The following is a 22,064-nucleotide window of genomic DNA, read 5'->3' as shown; positions in this document are numbered from 1 at the left end:
TTGTGAACTGAAAATGATCATTTGAAAATGTTTGAATTGAATTGTATAACAATAGCAATCCGAAAATATATGATCGGCTTCATTGGAAAAAAAGTATTATTTATTAAATTATTTGTATTTCATTTTAGGCTCTATATTTAATATATCTATATTATATATAATAGCCTGTAATTAAACATTATAGCGTACTATTATAATTCGAAATATGATATTATAATTCGAAACTGTTATATTTCTATTCTTTCAATAAAGCGAGATTTATAGCGGGCCACAATACGTTTTTGCCTTTTTAAACGCGGTTATGAACAGTCTCGTTTTAAGCCTTTGTAACCTTTAGACTGAAATACAAAAGAGAAAAGGCTCTGGAGCCGGGCAGCAAAAAGAGTAACTGGACCGGTGACCCCCATTCAAAGATCCCAGAAAAGAGGGGAAAACTTTGTACAAAGGGTAGTAAAAAAAAAAGAAAGGCAGATAAATTATTCAGTGCTCCCTGCTGCTAGATAGTTTTGTAATATGAAGGAGCATTTACAAATGTAAACTCAACATTTCATGGTGCAAAACGGCGTCTTTTGTGCGGGTTTAGTTGTGCGTAACTGCGCAGCTGGTTTAAGACAAAATAAAGCTTTTACATTTACACATATTTTTTTAATAGAATTGGTATAATGATAATGATATTTTGAGATGGGCGAATCAATCATTATGTTAATAAAAATATCCATAGTATTATTTATGTTTTCTCCAAATTACATGACCTAAATTATGCCAAAGTTATACGCTCAGATTACCTCCCTCATAATTAATATTACACGCATTTATACACAGGCCAAAACTGATATTCGTTATTAAACAAATGCAAGAAAAACAATCTTTCTGTTGCTGTCCACTGGTTGTGGTTGTTAATTTGTTTGTAATGTTGTGAGTGCGTCATCTCTGGGTTAATTATTCCATAAATCTGTCATTTATAGTGTCTCGTCTTCACTGAATTCACTGTTAAATTCTTTGAAGGGATTCTTTAAGTTTACCATCCGGATAACATTTAATGATGTTAAGACGTATTAGAGCTGCTGTGTGTTGAATGGGCGTCTGTGTTGCTGAGGAGGGTAATAGCTCGGAGGCACCGGTAAGAAACACACTGATCCTCCAGCAGCTCTCGCGCCGGGGTTTCGCGCACAAACGTAATGTAGAAGAGCTTTTAAACCCTGATTAAACTGAGATATATATAATTTTTAGCCATATACTAAACATATGAATAATTTGTAAACTTTTTGGGGGTATAGAAAATTCGTGTATTTATTTATTTTTATTGCACGTGATTATAAAGTGTTACATTTATTATGCAGTCGACTATTTATTTAATAAAAATGTCAGACCTCAGATTTTTGTTGACGTTCTTTTGGCATACAAAATGTATTTATTTATTTATTCGTGGCATGTGTTTATTGGGTCGACTGATTACGCAGTTAGAATCTGGTGGATTCTTATGTATGTGCTAAATGTCTAATGTAAATGTGTTTGTTTATTTATTTGTTTATGGCATAATGTTAAAAATGTTGAAAACAAACAAACGACATAAACGTTGTGTGTGTTTCCTACGCCCTGAGCAGATCTCCAAGTGCCTAACCTTAATAGCCTTAACTATGACTTCCACATTTGGTTTAGTGGCCATTACAATAATAATAATCTTGTGCACCTGCCATCCTCGTTACGGAAATAAAAAAATATGATGAGCGACAGCAGAGTTAGCACAAACCTGCCAAACGTAATTAGTCTTTAATGGGTTCCAGCCCCGCGTCTGACAGCTCACCTGGTGCTCTTTTTGTCTGGAGGAGCATCAGTTAAACGCAACCACGCGTCCATTTGTGAGAGTGGCACTGGACACTTCAGCAAATCTGTGGATTACCTGAGCTTTTCAGAATAATCAAACAGACTTCAGTCGGGGGTTTAAGAGTGTTGTTATGGGATAATAGTAATAAAAAAAACAGTAGGCGAGACGGATGTGAGCGATGCGCAGTCTCGGTTTTACTGTACACAGGAACCCAATGATATTTAAAAGAAAGCATAAATGTATACTTCTATAATGTAACGTTTCACCTATGATAAAGCATGAAGAGAATATTCTGGAATAGAGCCGTTTTCGCTCTTGCTTCACACTTATATGAAAATTAAGCAGATGCTTTCGAGCCTAAAGCCGCACTGAAAGAGAAGCATAGGGAGACATTTTAAACAAATCCATCTGGAATAGAATATGTTACAGGGACACACACACACAGAGAGAGAGAGGAATATTAAGTGAAAGTAAGGGGAAGTTATTTAGCTATTAATATTTTTTCTCCTCGGGCGTCGAGGGTGACTCCATCTGCACTTTCTTGCATAATAGCTCGGAGGCACCGGTAAGAAACACACTGATCCTCCAGCAGCTCTCGCGCCGGGGTTTCGCGCACAAACGTAATGTAGAAGAGCTTTTAAACCCTGATTAAACTGAGCCCCTTTATTTCTGTTCACTTTCATCTCTAAACGGCTCACAGTGACTCGCCCAGGGCGTAAATTCATGAGATTTGGAGTTTATTTTATATGATATTTATTTATTTAGCGATTACATTTATGGTGTGTACAAAATACATCATATATTCATTTTTTATTGCATGTGTTTTTAAGGTGTCAAATTGATTACTATGCAGTTAGTCAAAAAAGGCTGACCTCATATTTGCATTGACTTGTTTCGGCATACATAATGCAAATTTATTTATGTATTGCTTGTGTGCAAGGGGTTAAATTGATTACGCAGTAGACTATCTACAGTTAATCAAATAAGTCAGACCTCAGGTTTGGTTGACTTGCTTTGGCATTATTGTTTTGGTCTTAAATTATAAATATGTTACAGGGACACACACACACAGAGAGAGAGAGGAATATTAAGTGAAAGTAAGGGGAAGTTATTTAGCTATTAATATTTTTTCTCCTCGGGCGTCGAGGGTGACTCCATCTGCACTTTCTTGCAGCTATTTTGGCTGGGCTGAAATTGTGGGAGACCCAAATGTTGGGCAGAGATAACATAACCATCAGAGTGTGGACCATCACTGCATTAAACACGGATTAACCTCTTCTCTCCCGTCAGTCACCCTGTCTCAACACAACTCTAGAATGTGACTGGCGAGGGATTTTCTGAGTGTATAGAGTCCAGGGTTTTATCCATGAACACAACCACAACAATATATATATATATATATATACTAAATATAAATCATTGTTATTATTTTTTATTATTTCTAATTGTTCTTTTTTATGCTCTGTTATTATCCATTTTTGTTGACAGGTATAATAAGTTGAACAGATATAAGCTCATAATAATATTACACTGCAACACTGATTATGGACGCTTTCGTCCAGTTCGCCATTCCAGTGCTCCTTACTTAAAATCCACATAAAGGCATTTCTAATTCCTGGAACCAGTCAAATTTGACCGAACCAGATGCAATTGACCATGATTTGCATTCAAGCATTGCTGATGGTGACATTTTTTATTTTAATTTTTTCAAAGCTTATATATATATAGCTTACTATAATTTTATTTTATTTTTTTCCAGGGCATGCATTCATTCGTTTATTGATTTATTTGTTTGTTTGTGTCATAATAAAAACAATAATAATTTCTATCCTGTAAAATTATAGCCTATTTTTTTAATTATGTGTTTCTTTTTGTGTAAAATCATTGTCTGGAAGTGTTTGGTAGGCTAGTATTTGGGAAGGTAACTGTTACAAGCCCCCATGGCACGACTGTATATTTAATGATAGGTGAGGAAGTGAACAATATTCATGATCCAGCCTATATTAGCTGTTGAATGGAACAATTTAAGCATTTTGACTGGTATTTTAATGGCTTTTATTGACTGTAATGCTTAATTGGTCTCCATACGGGGATTATAGACTAGTTTACAATCTCGTTATCAGACGTCGGGTGACCTGTGAACTCGAGACAGGGCCTGAATTTGAAGATGAGTTTTGATGTGTTTCAGAGATGTTTAAAAATAACCAAAACGGGTAAGGATGATGTGAATGAGAGCTCAGGCAGTTAAGGGAAATTGAGAAGCTTATGATCTTTGATCCGTGGATGTCTTTTGCTTATCAAAAACACTTGAGACGACTGCAGTACAAAGCGATTTCATATTACTGCTTGACTGTTCATTAAATGTGCTTTGCCATCTGGGACAGTGTAAATCTCTGCACAGATGTTATGGAGAATATCATTCTCTTATATCTGAGAGAATTCTTGTAATAGTGCGGTTTGCACATTCCCCAGCTGTTAACAGAGTGCGCAGCAGACTTTTACGCACATAAACGCTGTTTTATTATCTGCTCCCTCTGTTAGCCAGAAAGGATTTCATTTTTCAACTTTTCAAGGGCTTTGGAACCCAAATGTAATAAATGAATCACACATAATATATCTGCGTAGATGTGTGCTCGGTTCTTTGTGCGTAATTCCCTCTCCATGCGAGCAATGGATATTGTATTTGGTGCGTTCCTATCTGGTTAATGTTTGTAATGGGGGCTTAAATACACAATTGATTCTGACATGTAAATTGGCATTTTCCTTTTTAGCCATTTGATTTGTGAAGGCGGGTCACACTTGACACACACAAGCTGTGATACAGGCCCCATTAAACCGCGCGTGTGTGTGTGTGTGTGTGTGTGTTTGGGGAGGGCTTTAACATTTTTTTAAATAAAATTTGTGCTTTTATTTGCTAAACTATTTTATTTTGTTGCAGCTGAATTGTAATTAATAACACATGGATATTACAGACGGATTGTGCTTCAGAACAAAACACAATAGTTTTGTGTTCCAAAATCAGTGCGCAACATTCTTAAGTGCAGTGTAAAAAATTATTTATGTGATGGAAACCGTGTTTATGCCAAATGGTGTGTCAGAAGACATGCCTGCAGAGATTATAATTTAAGAACCGTATGCCCACATTGATGAAAGGCAGGTTAGTTTTAGGATTATTATCCAAACATTTAGCCTAATTTATATTTATGCCTTCGAGAATATAAAAGGGCGCAATAATTGTTCATTCATTATTTGTAGTCTGGATTGTTAATATTTCAGAATTGTATTTGCTGTCTGTTCCGTTGTAGCCTACTTTACGTATGTGTCTTCAATCATTACGCACTCTTTTGCTGCGCGGGCGTGTGGATTTAACTAATGGAGCGTTTCAGTCCCGTTGGTCGGTGTTTTAGAAATCCGTTCAAGTGGCTTTTAAGGAACAATAGAGGATCCCGGGATGCGGTAAATGGCAGTGACCAGTAACCTCTCTCACACTCGGGCAGGTCACCGCGCTTCAGTAAACACAGTTTATAGAGCTGAGAAAGTCATCTCAGCAACAAGTGATACGCAGAATTTATAGAATTCTACATCCGAAACTCAAATCCCCCTGATCGACGAACATTTGCTGGAATTACTAGTATTGGATCATTTTTATAGACTACGTTTAAATGCAGCAGCAGCAGCAGCAGCAATGTAGTAGCCTATATATAGAAATATCAATCAAAGTAAAACAAAACAAAGAAAAAAAACAGTAATTATATGTGTAACTACAGCAATTAATTTTTTATTATATGTAACATTTTTATCCGTTCATTCGTAATATATTGTTATATTTTTGTTTTATTTTCTATTATCATTATTATTAGTAGTAGTATGTTTAATAAGCTGAGGGCGGCACATTGTGTTTGACTCGGAACTCAAAACTTGACTAGGCTTTCAGAGACCGAAACGAACGCGTTGAACTTGTCAAATCTAATTAAACGCTTCCTTCACAAACAGACAAAAACGATTATGTATTTGAGTGTTTTTTCTCTACTGTATTATTATTATTCGTTATTTTTGTTTATATATGTAGATATTTAAATCTAATATATATATATATATATTATTTAAAATTCATTGAATATTCTTCTTATTGTTATTATTATTATTATTAATAATAATTAATATTTTACAATCGGAGGACGAAAGGCGGAGCAGTCAGCAGTTTTGCACCTAGTATTTCATGGGTGTGCGCCCTGTTAATTTAGCAAGTTTGTGATTTTTTTTGGAGTCGTTCCGGACCCCACAGGCGAGAAGGCGAGACGCAGCTTGGACTGTGGCGATCCGTTCTAATTGGGGATGAAATTAATTAGAGAAGACATCCATTTAAGACCTTTAAGTTTTCCACACATTTTAAAGGTATGAGAATGGATTAATGGCTTATAGCCAATACTGAAATTTATTGCCTCTTTGAAATTTGTCCTGCCTGTCTAACAGGTGTCACAGGAAGCACTTAGAAAAATGAACAAATAAATACAGATTCCTCAAGCGTAATGTATTTAAAGTGCACCCAGCCATGAATGAATGAAGCAGGTGATGGTTTATGGATCCTTTTTTTTATTTTTCATTTGTAATGATCTCCTTTTACAAAAAGAAGAAAAGTCTGCTCTTTGTGCATTGTGAACATACAGTATATTTACTCTCTGTTTGCATTCTCACACTTTGTGTGCGTTTGAATGTGTGTTTTTCTCTTTTGGAATAAGATAAGAAGTGATGCTCGGATCATCCTCTCACTTTTGAATGGAGGAGAAATCAATTGTCTCCTTCCCCTTTATGGAAAGCATTTTGTTCTTTTAATTGAATGCTGGCTTTTTTTCTGGTGTTGGGCCTAAGACTCCTCTGAAGTCTAACAGCCTTCTCTCTCCATTGTCAGAGAAACTGCTCCTAAAAAGGAAAAAAAGAAAGAAAAGAGCAGAAGAAAAAAGAACTGTTATTTTCTGTCTTGAGATTCAGTGCACAGGCTATTCAGGGCAGTTGATGAACTCCTTCAAAAAGTTTATTAAGGGTATGAAAACAATGTGAACTAAAGCCTTTGGACTTGCGGGCAGACAGTTTATAAACTAGCGGCTATTGTGCCTCGAAGGCAGATGCATGAATACTTTTGAATGGGGGCTTCAAACTGACACGATGGGGCTGGACAGCAGCCTGTTTAGTGAAGAGCGCTTGTGGAAGAGACGGGCTCAGTGTGTTGTCTGCATTAATGTACATCTGTAGGGACTGGGGGTGAATCCCCAACACACTGAGATGGAGAGCCAGCGAGAGCTGCTTTTGCTTGTGTTCCTTTGGGAATTTGTGCGGTGCTACCTTTAGGTTTACTTAGGAGAGTAAAATCAGCCGTCTTAAATATCATAGATGTTTTCCGTGTAAATGCATGTGAATGAACGTTGATGTGATGATGGCACTACAAAGAACGTTCTACGTGAAGTGGGATCTGAGACTGCTAGTGGAAATGCATCTATTTTAATTATACATTTTTTACACGTTTATATTGCAGAATTTTCTAGTAGTTACTATGAGAAAACTTGATGATCATGTTCTTGGAAAAATGAACAAATAAGTACAGATTCCTCAATCAAAATCTATTTAAAAGTGATTATAATAGATTCAAATCTTTTATAGTTATGGTGCATCAATGTCTGTGAATGAATGTGACACTACAAAGAAAGTTATACATGAGGTGAGGTCCAAAAGTCTGAGACTACTAGTGAAAATGTATCCATTATGCATTATATTCTAATTCAGTTATATTTTTTATATTATATTGCAGAATTTCTTAGTGTTTGCTATGACAAAACCTGATCATGAAAAAAGAGCAAATGAGTACAAATTCATGATACTACAAAGAAAGTTATATATGAGGTGCGGTCCAAAAGTCTGATTACTCGTGAAAATGCATCCATTTTGCATTATCTTCTACTTAAATAATAAAGAGAGATTTTTGTACCTCTCTGAACATTGATGTAAAATAACTTTATAGTCACATTTATTAATGTTGTCATGTTTGCAAGCCTGCAATATGAAAGATGGATACAAAGTAGCCATCCAAACTCGTCTTTTTTCAACTTTTCTTCCTCTCTATTCTTTCTTTCTCTATCAAACATTACAGTAAAGTGTGTGGTTGGTGCCCATAAAGTGCTTGTAATCATCCTGAAGAGATCACTTTTTTTTTCTCGAGGTGATTTGCATCAGGCTGCAGCAGGCACAAACAATCCTCGCTCGGCTCCGCTCTGGCAGGTGTCAACATTAGGAACACAATTGGCTCTTGGAGCCTCACTGCAGAGAGACGGCTAACATTAACTGTGTGAGATGCCATGAAAAGAGGACCATGAAGAGGTTGTGGAGGGGAGGAGGGAGATTATGTTTTGAGACAGCTATTAGTGGGGATGAGGCTTTTCTAAACAAACAGCGGAGAGAAAGAAACCCAAGAAAAGATCAATAATGTGTTAGTTTTGCAGGCTAAGCCATGATGGATCTGAAGTACCCAATTTTTCTTTTGTATTATTATTATTTTTTTCATTCTTCTTAGAGATGTTTTTCTTGATATTATAGGTATTGACAATCCAATTTGTGTGCAAATCATAAGAGGCGTTTTTTTTAATCCGGCTGATTATTTGAACGTGCTCTGCGTGTTGCATGTGTATTTCTGACACATGTAGGGTGAATAAATGTTATTTTGTTTTCAGAGTTTGAGCTCAGAAGCCTTCTCAGTTAACTTTGTTTCCTTAAAATATACACAAAAAGTCAATGACATACAGTAAGAAAGCTATAAAATTAATGTGAATAGCAGCTCAGGTCATTGACTCATTAAGAAATTAGTTCATACTGAATTTTCTGGAAGAATCTGAGAAGCTGGAGACACAAGTAAAGGTCTCCATTACGGTCTTTCCATATAATCTCATTGCTGTCTAGGTTAAACAATTGAGATATCAAATATATATGTGACCCTGGACCACAAAACCAGTCATAAGGGTACATTTTTTTGAGAAATTGAGATTTCAATGAGACATCATCTAAAAGCTGAATAAATACACTTTCCATTGATGTACAGTTTGTTAGGATAGGACAATATTTGGCCGAGATACAACTATTTGAATATCTGGAATCTGAGGGTGCAAAAAAATCTAAATATTGAGAAAATCCCCTTTAAAGTTGTCCAAATGAAGTTCTTAGCATTGCATATTACTAATCAAAAATGAAGTTTTGATATATTTACGGTAGAAAATTTACAAAATATCTTCATGGAACATGATCTTTACTTAATATCCTAATGATTTTTGGCATAAATAAAAATCTATAATTTTGACCCATACAATGTATTTGTGGCTATTGCTACAAATATACCCCAGCGACTTAAGATATACCCCAGCTCCAGGGTCACATATCATATATTTACAATATACATCTATTGTATATTCACCCTACTGTAATGCCTTTTTTCTGCAGCACAGGACTTTTTGAAAACTTTGACAGATTCTGTAATCGTTCTCGGTCATGTGTCAAGACAGTGTCGGCAGGTCTCTTCTTTCTTTTGACAAAGGTTTTACTCAAAGGCAGGAGGAGATATTGGTAAAGGAATGAGTTGACATCAGGGTTGCATTTTTATGTACGTGCTTGAGTTGACAAGAAAAACAAGGTTTCCAAAAGTCATTTATCTATGTTTCTATCTGCTCGTCTGGTAGATCTTGACCGTGCCATTGGAAAGGACAAGAGTGCTCAGCGCTCTATAGTAGTTCCCATGGGGCTTTGACTCAATGTTTTTCCTAGAGCGAAGGCAATTTTGCTTTAATTGGTTGTTTTAGACTCCTTTCTTGTCACACACTCAGGATAGCTCTCCGAAAACAAATAGAAAGGAAAAGTGTCTCTTGTTTTCTCCAGGGTTTTATGTGAAGCACATCGTCCGAAGTGAGGATTTTGATTGAACTGTCTGGTTTCTTCTTGCGGCATATGATGATATTGAACACAGAGCTTTAAATATTCATTTCAACACAGATAAAACAGATGAATCCATTCACATTCAGTCTTCGTTTTCACATGATGAGAAAAAAAAATTGGCTCTTTTTTTTTAATTTTCAAAACTTGGTCACTGTTTATTGGAATAGTCTGTTTATCAGTTGGTGAAAACATGACTTCATGCACATTGCAGACCGAATAATTTCACTCACTGCATCACGTTTCAGTGCACTAAAAGTCTTTAATTTGCTGCTTTGTTAAAATAGAGAAGCAAAGCTGAATGTTTGGTCCATTTTGGATTGTAAATAAGTGTGTAAAAGTGGTAGATATTAAGCATATACACAGTTCGTTAGTTAAATGTGCCGCAGATATGTGACCCTGGAGCACAAAACCAGTCTTAAGTCGCTGGTGTATATTTGTAGCAATAGCCAAAAATACATTGTATGGGTCAAAATTATAGATTTTTCTTTTATGCCAAAAATCATTAGGATGTTAAGTAAAGATCATGTTCCATGAAGATATTTTGTAAATTTCTTACCATAAATATATCAAAACTTAATTTTTGATTAGTAATATGCATTGCTAAGAACTTCATTTGGACAACTTTAAAGGCGATTTTCTCAATATTTCGATTTTTTTGCACCCTCAGATTCCAGATTTTCAAATAGTTGTATCTCTGCCAAATATTGTCCTATCCTAACAAACCGTACATCAATGGAAAGCTTATTTATTCAGATGATGTATAAATCTCAATTTCGAAAAATGTACCCTTATGACTGTTTTTGTGGTCCAGGGTCACATATATCAAGTGTTATATTCACTATCCAGCATTTTATGAATGAACTTCCTACAATCACTGAAAATTCTTCTCTAAATAGTAAACAGCGCTTTTGTAAATTGCCTTTTTTTTGTAGCGACTAAGATAACATCTAAACATCTTTTCACCCATCCTCCATCTGTCATCATCATATCATTTTTACCCTTATAAACAAAGCAGCATTTTTAAAGATTTGCTTGTTTGGCTTTGTTTTGATTGGATCTGGTGTCTCCCAAGATCTGTGTGGTCTATTATATTTGTGGTATATTTATTTTTAACCACTGCTTAGGAAAACATTCAGCACATTATGATTCCTTGACTGATAAATCAGAAGGGATTCGCTTGAAATGCATGCCATGTTCAGTGACAGACATAACATTGGAGTTTCTGTTTTCTTCACAACCCATGTTTGAAGAAAACACAGGATCATAATAGAGCTAAATGTTAAATGTCCCGTTTCTTCCCGCCTGCCATAGATGTCTAAGTTTTTGACAGTTGGCACGGACACCGCCGGATTATTGTCATCCCCCGTTACACCAAGGCGTGTTAGAAAGTACAGCAAGCATTCTCACTAATTTTATTACAATGGAGAAAATGCCCCACATAATGTGCAACACTAATTAAGTTTAGAGCCGTGTGCCCAGTCGGAGAGCTGATGAATTAGAGCCATTCACACCATGCTCGACTGCTTTAAAATCACCATTAGCCCATGCTACTTACGGCCATAACATCACCCATTTTATGCTTTTGACCTGCTTTGCAAATGGATTCTTCATTATTTTCGTGTATGTAACGTGTGGCCGCTCATTTTTAAGGCTGTACTGAAAGACAATAAACACGTTCACAGAGTGTTGCAAATCAGAAATGTGTTTCGTCTTTCCACCAAGTTTAAAAATATGCAACCGTTAACCGGTGAGCTTAGAGAGACAGCGAACAGTGGAAAGCGAGCAATCCCTGTAACATCAAAGGAAAAAGCCAAGCCTTCCATTTTTAACTAATGGGTTTATTTAAGGCTTCCCCTGTCAGGGGAATGTACACTCTCATTTTGAAATGCCCTTACGGTCCAAAGGCACAATATAGAGAGCTGATCTCTGACTTTACCATCGGCTGCTGTGAGCGCGAGCTGATGTAAACGCAGAAAACAGGAAATATTAAAGACCTCCTAATGTCCTGAAGAATGTCTCAGGAATTTCATGTAGTGTCCACTGAGTCAAAAGTGGTATATAGATAGGGACTGAAGTTTTTCCAAATAGTTTTCAATCTTTGTTTCTGACAAATTTGATATTTTCAGTATTTAAGATAGAAATGTGAAAAAAAAAAAATCTGATTTTCACTGTACTCTCCTGCTTCTCATATGGTTCTGCTATGAAAAAGACCCAATTCTGCAATCAAATGTGAGAGATCTCAGTATGAACATTCCTCATTCAGTTCTTCTGAACTCTTTACTTTTACAACAGTTGTCTCATTTCTATTCATTCTCTTTTTTTTCCTGTTTTTGTAGAATTTTAGGAGGAATAGGAAGACTTTTAAGGTACATACACTCTTAAAAATAAAGGTTGTTCATTGGCATTGATAAATCCATGAAGAACATCCATTGAACTTTTCAATGCATAAAAGGTTCTTTTTAGTGAACATGGATCTTTAGATTTCTAAAATGTTCTTTATGCTAAGAAAAAAAAAAGTTCTTTTAAGAACTGTTCAAAATGGTTCTTCTAACCCCCCTTTTGGAACATTTATTTTTTCAGAATGTAGATGAAACGTAGCAGTGCATCTCCAGCAGATCTCCTGTGCATCTTCTGAGCTTTGAAAGACCAAGCAATGGGTCATCCATGCAAGTTTTGTACCTTCTAGGCTACTCTGATAAGCCACGAATAGCATCTTTTGATAAGGAAAAAACAGCAGTTGGTTTAGAAATAAAAATAAAAAAATTCCAGAATGCTGCCCAGAACGAACTCACACTGAGTTTTGTCTGTACTATATAACCACTTTATGATGAAAGAATTATGTGCCTTGACTCCGGAGCCGTCCTTCAGGCACATATCTCAATTCTTGAGTGCATTCCGTCTCCTACCTAAACTCCATCCTTTTACAGTCTGGATAAAATAAACAGGCGCTTCTTAGAGCTCAGAGTTAGTATTTGATTTCCTGCATTGCTTTTTCCTTTCAAGCCTTCTGAAGGGGCTTCTGCACTATTGGCACAGATCCCTTGGGTTCCCTTTTTGCTTTGTGGTCCTTCTTAATTTCATTACTTTAGCTGTGACCTTAATTAGCAGGGACCCAACCCCAGGAAACTAAATCCCATTTTGGCAGAAAACTAAGCCCCGCTCCCTCGGAACAGAGGTAGAGGTAGGGTGACCCTCAAGAAAACGGCTCAGGGAGGCATACTCCATTTCTCATTTCTCTCGCTCCCTATGGTGACAGGAATTCAAAAGGATTCTGTTTAAAATATTCCTGCTTGGACGGTGCGTATGTGAGTGTGTATAGAGTCATAAATGGCGTCCTCTTATATTTTTTTTCCCTAAAGGATTAATCAAAATCAAAATGCAATTTCAACATCAACCACTAAAGTAAGGTGGTCATTAAGGCGATATTTTAAAGAATTTATTCTCCATTTTTTTAAGGGGCTCAAAAAGTCTAAGACTTTTTGTTTAAACCAACACAGTAAACAATTGCTAGTAAATTTTGCGAATAATTACAAAGAATCAACAAATAGCACATTGAATTAAACATGAAATTTTGTGGAACTTCAAACGACTGAAATAGTTTTTTTTGTAAAACACTCCAATAATTTGTTTATGACTTCTAAAAATACTTTTTTTTAGAGTGTAGAAATTAACTTTTTAGGATTTTGACATTTTGAAAACAAACAAATGTCATGTAAAATTAAGAAAAAAATAATAATTTTCTGTGCTATTTCTAAGTCAGTAATCAAATGTGGATTAAAATTGATCATGTGACTCCTCACTGAAATTGCTTTGCTGATAATATGAATTGCAATGAAAATATAAATGTAAAAGAGTTTTTTTCCTTTCGTCTCAATCAGACTTTTGAATGCCACTGTATATTTGTAGCAATGTTGATGTATAAAATACATGCCTACTGTACACAGTAAACAGTCAATTTAGCAAATAATTACAAAGAATCAAAAAGTAACGCTTAAACGAGTTAAACGTGAAACTTTATGTAGAACTTCAAATGACTGAAATAGTTTTATTGTAAAAAACAAAACAAAAACTCCAATAATTTTTGTTTTTATGACTCCGAATTTCTTTTTACAGTGTAGAAATGAACAAAGTTTTAGGATATTGGCACATTTTTAAAACAAAAAACATTGTAATGTAAAATTAAGAAAAAATTTATAGTCACTAATCAAATGTCAGTTAGTAAAACTGATCATTCTTCACTGAAATTGTATAAATGCTGACAATATGCCATGAAAAAAATTTATGTAAAAGAGTTGCAGTTTTTCCATTGGTTTCGATCAGACTTTTGAACACTGCTGTATATTTGTATCAATGTTTATGTATAAAATCCCACCATTCAAGTCCTTCACGCTCTCATATTTCGGCACGCCTGTCCCCTGGCGCTGGGGCATAGGGAGTCAATATGTCAGCATTTATCGATACCCCACTGAGCTACGCGGGGTTGTCAGGGCCCTATTCAGGCTCTAATGGCCCCCTGAGGTGCAGCGTCTATGCAGGCTGAAAGCGCAAAGAGGCCCGGGGCCCAGCCTGTTGTTGGACGTTAGGCGTGTGTTCCTATAGCCACGCACATGACAAGAGCTATAAAAGACCAACGCCTTTGCTGCTTCTTCTGCCCCTCTCTTAAACTGCTTTTTTCAACGTCTTCTTGAAGGAAAAAAGGTCTAATTGTTTGTTGTGGGAGCCAAAGATTATAGACCCTCCCCTCCATTTGCTCTTTTTTTCCTTTCGTCTGTTTTCTTTGGGCTCGTCTTTCTTTCCGCCGCTCTCGTCATTTCTAAAGGATGCGATTTTTATCCCAAATGTTGTGAAAAGGGAAGCAAAAGAAGAACGATCCCGCGAGACTGCTTTTGACAATGGCAATGAGACACAAGAGACTGCTCAACTAAAGTGGAATCGTTGACTTCCATTGTTACTGTGCATAAATATATACTTTTAACTCTTATTTACGAATTTCGACAACATGAAAACGTATGCTGAGCTATGAGTTAGAGTATGGTTATGTTTGGTTTGGAGTTTTAGATTTTTTTTTTGACTCAATAAGACAATAGAGCAAACGTTGACTTCCATTGTTACTGTGCATAAATATATACTTTTAACTCTTATTTACGAATTTCGACAACATGAAAACGTATGCTGAGCTATGAGTTAAAGTATGGTTATGTTTGGTTTGGAGTTTTAGATTTTTTTTTGACTCAATAAGACAATAGAGCAACATAATGTGTTTACATGCATGTTTTTGAGTAGTCAAATATTTGAAGCAAGCGTGCAACTTTGAGGCTATTGCTGCAAATATACCTCAGTGACTTAAGACTGGTTTTGTGGTCCAGGGTCACATATCTGCTGGATGAGGCTGACCTACATTATCTAGGTCTGTTATTCTGGCTTGCACAGATTTCAGTCAGACTAATGCATTTACATGACATTTTCAGACACTTTATTGCTTTAGTCCGACTGAAAGTGCATGAAAATGCATTTGATGACATTGACTAGCATTGTTTCTCTCCAGTTTTGTCTGGAGAGCAAATGTAGATTTTTGTGACTTATCTTCTGCTTCTCAGATGTTTCTCCTGAAGAAAAGTCTCTTGTAATTGGCATTTCAGAAGAGATCTTAACAATGCTGTTCAAATTTTCCAAAATGCAACGGTCAAAGCCAAGGTCAGAGATCTCAATATGAACACTTCTCATTCATTTTTGAGGCCAAATTATCTTAGCTGCTTTCCAGATTCATTTTACAGCACTATACTCTTGTATGTAACTCGCATTGATCTTTTGAATTTTTAGGGGAACCTTTAGGTGAAACTAATGAGCTACGAATGAGCAACATTCCTCCAGATACTCTTTTCATTGTCAACATGCAATATTGCATCATAGTTGTGTATATATAAGCATATGTAATAGTTAATCCAAGCCTTTTCATGGACATGTTTTTTTAAATGTTGCTGTTTGAACATTTCGTCAGATTGGCTTAACCCTGTGGGGACAGGACCGGAAAAGTACGTTCAAGTTCCATCTTCAACAATGCAAATTTTTCTGTCATTTATTTGATCTTGCTGTATTCTCCACCTCCCTCTCCCACCGTAGGCACACCAGTATCAAAGGATCAATCCCTTAACAGACCTGAGGAAACACGCTGAGTTTTATATTCAGGCCGCGAGCCAGAGAGATAGCAAAGAGAGGCAGATGGATGTCAGAGATATCAAATCAGATCGCACGGCGAAAACTTGGCTCATTATGGGCTGTTCGGCATTATGATTCTCCTCTCCTCCTCCAAGAGTGACAAAAAGTATAATTGCTCCAGTGACTCTTACAAAGGCTATGTACAAAATAAACATGTAAACAAAAATTAAGCAGGGACGCTGTTATTTTTGTCCTGTGGGAATATGGGATGGGGTGGGGGTAGGAAGATGCCAAAGGAAAAAAAAAAGGGAAAGATGTGTTGTCAGTTACACTCAACTGGTGTCATTTGCAGCTTCGAGGCTGGTCCTATTGAATGCCTGTAAAATAGCAAGCGTAAGACTTGATTGTAATTATGCTGGAACTAATATGCTTTTCAAAATAAGCCATTATGAGCTAATGCTGCACTGCAAAAAGCCCTGTCTGTTTTTGTCACACTGTCTTGGGTAGTTTGCAAGGTACAGCTGATATTGAGGACATTGGTTACGGTATTAAAAAAAAAGAGGCTGCATTGAATTTTACCGTAATGTTGAGCTAATACTGATTCAAAGGCAATCTTAGCAGATGAGGCTGGAGATGCCTCTCTACCTCCTTCTCACTGTGTCATGGAGGCTTTTTATTATTCGCCATCCCTGACTGATTCCTGGGATTCTGATGATGTCAAAAAGCTGCACTTTGAATTCTGGCTCAATCGTGCTTTTCAATTGTCTTTTTTTTATAAGGATCTTTGACATCTTTTTAGGCTCTTAGCTTTGGTAATGATATATCGAACTCTAGCTGCGCAAATCACTTTTGATGCTGTTGGGTGATATAATTACGATTATAAAGACGATAAAGATAGATCAGGCAGACAAAGAGACTGTTTTAAATGGGATTTTCAGCAGTTAGTTATTCACCGTCCGTTACTTGGATGTGTTCCACTAACAAACGCTGCTGTATAGCATGGTACAGTGATGGTATCAGACCATGCTACTAAATGACTAAAGTACCATGGTACTTTTATTTTAGCTTCAACACTCTTTTTAGCAGACCAAAATATTTATATTTTTTATTTAGCCATATGACATAGTACTTATACTCAACATGCTTCTTTTATAGCCCTTAGAGAAGAAAAGAGATGTTTCAAATCACTGTGCTGTTAGCATTAATATTTTTAGACTCTTAAGTTCTTTATTGCCATTGATGGTTCCATTAAGAACCTTTAACATCAGTGGAACCTTTCCATTGGAATGTACTTTATAGTGGATTTTTTAAAAATGTTCTTTTAAGAACTTTTCATTAAAAGATTCTTCGAGTAACCAAACATGGTTCTTTATGGCATGCAAGCTCCTGAAAAAGGGAAATATAATCATGGAAAAAATAATACAAAAGGTCATTTCAGAACTGTCTTTAATTCAACTGTTAACCAGCTAGGATTTTGTAATATGGTCACATTTCTGTTAAAGATATAGTTCACCCCAAAAAGTTTTATCTATCAAACACAAAAGATGATATTTTGAATATAGATTTTTCCATACAATGAAGTTCAGAGGGGTCCAATGTTGTTTGAAACTCAACGTTCTTTAAAATATCTGTGTTCTGCCAAAGAAAGAAAGTCATACATGTTTAGAACATCATAGGATGAGTAAATTATGACAGAATCTTCATTTTAGGGTGAACTATCCCTTTAAGCCAACGAAAGCTAATGTAAACCACTGCTAAATGGAGCTAAATGTGTATGTTGGCTTAACTCTTGCAGATAATGAGCCTTAAATGGATGAGATTTGGCTTTAGTGATTCATGCATCCAAGAAGCAAAGAACCTACTCGTAATGGTTTATCTTCTTCTAGCCCTCTGCTCAATAAGGGTTTGGTTTTTAAATGAAATACGATCTAAAATTCGTCAGAGCATTCTGTACACCCCTAATTTTGTTGCAAATTAAGTACTCGGCACAAAGTCAACATTTCGTTAATGATCACGTTGGGCCCTGGAGGAAAAAACATTCAGACTGTAGCACAGAATGAATGGAACATAATTAGGCTTTAATTGGCTGATAAGTGAGCAGAGGACTTTATCAATATCCCCAGAACCCTCAAATAGAATTACAGCTTGGTTATTGTGAGGCGGATTAGTCAGGATGTACCTTATTGTTTTAAAACAGGGAAGAGTTATTGTGAATTGACCTCACATCTTCTTGGGCTTAATTGTGTTTAAAGTGCAAATTAACTGCTGCTTTTTTTGGTCCCCTGATTAATTTGGTTAAATGTAGTGCATTTTAAACACAGAATGGGAGCCATATATATATTATGGAATAATGGCAATAATTTAGTTTATAATAGCTACACAAGAGTTTCGTATACTTTTAGCCATCTCATTTTACACTTAAACAGTCAGCTAAGTCACTCCACCCTCACATTAGCAGCTAGCAGGGACTGTATGCTTGTAGCATATTACATGTCTGCCATAACCTGAACCCATTTGGGGCTTCTATTCCCTTGATAAAAGCTAGCATCCCAATCAGTGGATGTCTTCAGGACAGAGACGAGGCCTGTATCATGCCCCTCTCACTGCTCTATCTCTGCCAGCATCTGTTTCATTACCATAATCCTTTGCTGTTGTCAGGGGGCCTGTTGACCTTCAGTCTTGGGCTCGCAAGACGGCTGAGCTAGAGCTTGTGAGACGGCAACAACAACCTGAGTTTTGTTTCTGAGTTTTGCCCATTTATTACTTGTGTTTTGTGAAATATTTCAATACAAAAGACCTGTGGCGGGATTTGATATGGTTACAGTACTTTGTAATTAAAAGTGAAAAGGCTTTGATGCGTCAAGAGACGCAAGCGCAGGATACGCTGACAGAATCTTGCCTCATGAATCATGTGGCGAAACTGTGCAATGAAACAAAAATCACAGCGGCACGTCTTTCCCTCCCCCTCAGGACGCCGAGGTGACTTTGGAAAGTGATCCGTAGACCACTGTGCCAGTCTCAAGTGTTGTCATGGTGTGTTAGCAACAAATTGCTCTGGCACATCCTCATGAAAACCAACAAAGGGATATCCAGGATATGTACATATTCAACTTTGTATATTCAAGATTTTCTTCGTGTGCTGGAGTGCCAGGCAGTGTTGTAAAAAAAAAATCAATCTTTATTAAAGGTGGAAGATGGAGGAATTGATTTAATGAATGCGGACTCATGTCCTGCGGTCGCATGTAATCCATTGAGAATCGTTGAGCCAGAGCTTGGGGAGACAAAAAGACATTCTGTGAAGACTGCTCGAGTGGTCTGTAATGATAGTCTCCATATAATCCGCTAATTCCTTGTTTAATTAAACTCCTGAGCTGGTCTGGAGACTGCAGCAGTTTGGTTCGTCTTGAAGCGGTTGCATTGCAGAAGGGAGTTTTTCTTCTATTGTTGATGTAGTTGCGCCAAATACTTGCACATGCACCAACAAGAATGCATTTGTAAATGAACAAGACCCTAGTTTGTTTTGTCTTTTATATTCATAATTTCCATGAACTTCCACATGCACCAACAAGAATGCATTTGTTGATGCGCAAGTATGCACTAACATAATTGCACGGCCAGAGTTTGGTTCTTTTTATTGATAATTTGCAGTTTTTTCTTCTGTTGTGCATGTATTTGGTGCACCAGAATTGACATGCACCAGGAAGAATGTCCTACAGTAGTTTGTTTTGTCTTTTCCATGGACTTCAACATGCACCAAGAAGACTGCATTTGTTGATACCCAACATACTTGCATGCCCTATTGTCGTTTTCAAGTGCACCCAATACTTGCACATGCACCAAGAAGAATGCATTCGCCGATACGAATGGACATACTCGCACGCCCATGCACATACTAATATACACACACTAGCGCACTCCCACAGGCCTTTTTGTAACCTCTTTTCCTGGCAGCCTATCAGCCACAGAAGAGGCCTGACAAATGGGGGTTTGAGAGAGATGATCAGGCTCCGGTCTGGCAGAAGAAAACGGAGATGCAGGAAAACTCGTGTGAAGTGGTCCAGGGTGCAGGAACCTGCTGATCAGCAGTGGGCAGAGAGTGCGAATGATGGCTCAAAGGAGATTTGTCTCCACAGTGGCAGCTGTGGTGTTGCGGGGGAAGGAGATCGGAGCCCTTCTTTCTGTCTTTCCCCCGTGGATGATGCAAGACCAAAGGGCCTGGAGCAAGACTCACACTACGCTGCTTGTTAGCACTCATGCGTTTTAAGAAAGCAAATGTAAAAGTGTGATTTTTGTGACAGGACCTTTTCTATTCACTGCTGCCATGAATAGATATACAGAGGTGGCTCACAAATAAAGTATGATGCAATTTTATAATCAATTATCATGGTAATGTATTTCAGTAATATATCTTAACGCACTCCATATCTCTCTTTACAAACGCTTCTCTTGGCTCGGTCGTAGTAGTGTTCGTCTTTGTGCCGGGGAAATACTCCTCTGGCTAAAATGCAAACTGCCAACTGCGATCTGCACTTGTCTTTGACTGCATGCCTGAAAAAAAGTAATGTAAAATATGTTGTAATATATTTCGAACACTAGCTTGAAACACAAAGAGAGGGATTCAATGGCCCAGAAGTCTCATACATTCTTATTTCAAACACTTGCTCTTAGGAGCTAGCCCCAGGCCGCTACAGAGAGAATAAGGCGGACGTGCTAGAGCAAGGTGTCTGGTGTAGATTACCCTAACCCTCACAGTTACGTCCCCCAGGCCTCTCCAGGGCTCAGTGGCAGGATTATGTGTCTGAAGACTTCTCACATATGAATAAGACCCAATAAAACGGTATCTAGGGCTCCATTGACACGTCGAGATAACGGAAGCATTAATATCGCCGTGATAGCTGGTCTCTGCTTTCAGGATCATTTTCTCTTGACAAATTCGTGGTATGCTGCTCTACTGGTGACAGCTGAGATTTTCAATTGCTGTACATATCAAATTTTTTAAAATAACTTGCCATTTTTTAAAGCCTCAGAGACTTGGTGCTGATGTTCAAAGCCTCTCAAAGACTTATTTCCAAACTGTGTATGCAGGTAACCGTACGGACGACGGTTCGGATGTGGAGTCGGAGCCAGACCTGCCCCTGAAAAGGAAACAGAGACGCAGCCGTACCACCTTCACGGCGGAGCAGCTGGAGGAGCTCGAGAAGGCCTTTGAGAGGACACACTACCCCGACATCTACACTAGAGAGGAGCTCGCACAGAGGGCCAAACTGACCGAGGCTCGTGTACAGGTGGGATAAGCTCACTTGCACAGATATCTGTACTTCCCCTGTACGGGTTTGCAACTGAATGTATTGAGTTTAACTATCTGATTGGCTTTTAGAACTCCTTTTGGAGTTGTTTCTTCTCTTGTCATCCAGATGCCTCTGTTTATTGCTGATGTTTGTTATATTTATTTATTCAGCGGAGACTAATTGTTTGACCTCCCCTCACCTTCGGGAGTACATCACTCTCAGTCAGATGACAGTTGGAGCTCTGCCCTATTACTTTCACCCAGAGTCTTTGGGATGCTTCCTGACAGTTTGTGAACCCTGTAGTTTTATGTAACATCACAAAGCAAATACAGTAGAATTATAGCAGCAGCTGCACTCTGAGCTAGTGTGAGACAAAAAGAGGGATGGGGGAAAAAGAGAAGGGAAGAAAGAAGAGCAGACAAAATGCATTCCTGATGGATTTCTCATCTCTTCCCTTGGCCGGCGATCGCTTCCCAGCACTTGAAAGCTGGCCGCTACTTGTAAATCCCTCTACATATCAGAAAGGATCCCTCTCTTTCTCTCTGGGGACTATGTTCCCTGACAACAACATTAATCAATCAAGTGCTTGTAAAAGACTCGGCGAGGTGGGGGTAGGGGGGTCTAGGTTTCTCCAAACTCTCCTCCTCATGTCGCCCTCCGTAGATCCCGGGTACCTATGTTTAGGTTCCGCACCAGAACATACACATCGACGGGGTAACTGATTTAACATATGTCTTTGTCTGTCTCTGAGCATTCAAGGAAGAAGACATATGTGTCTTAAATAGTTGCTTCCACACTCTTGGGAGAATTTTGAGAGATTTATGCTA

The 22,064-nt window shown here is 37.5% G+C and overlaps 1 protein-coding gene across 1 annotated transcript in view; it reads left to right on the top strand.

Annotated features, from left to right (window-relative positions):
* LOC107654398 (paired box protein Pax-7) overlaps window positions 1-22,064 on the top strand; it is an 82,673-nt gene that overhangs the window by 2,953 nt on the left and 57,656 nt on the right. Inside the window, exon 5 of the mRNA XM_016441448.1 lies at window positions 21,035-21,234. Coding sequence (XP_016296934.1) covers window positions 21,035-21,234 — 200 coding nt within the window. The remainder of the gene's footprint in view (window positions 1-21,034; window positions 21,235-22,064) is intronic.

The sequence above is a fragment of the Sinocyclocheilus anshuiensis genome, unplaced genomic scaffold (assembly GCF_001515605.1).
Source record: "Sinocyclocheilus anshuiensis isolate Anshui unplaced genomic scaffold, SAMN03320099.WGS_v1.1 scaffold527, whole genome shotgun sequence".
NCBI lineage: Eukaryota > Metazoa > Chordata > Actinopteri > Cypriniformes > Cyprinidae > Sinocyclocheilus > Sinocyclocheilus anshuiensis.
Note: the sequence above shows the minus strand (reverse complement) of the source record. Positions and strands in the feature narration are given on the sequence as shown.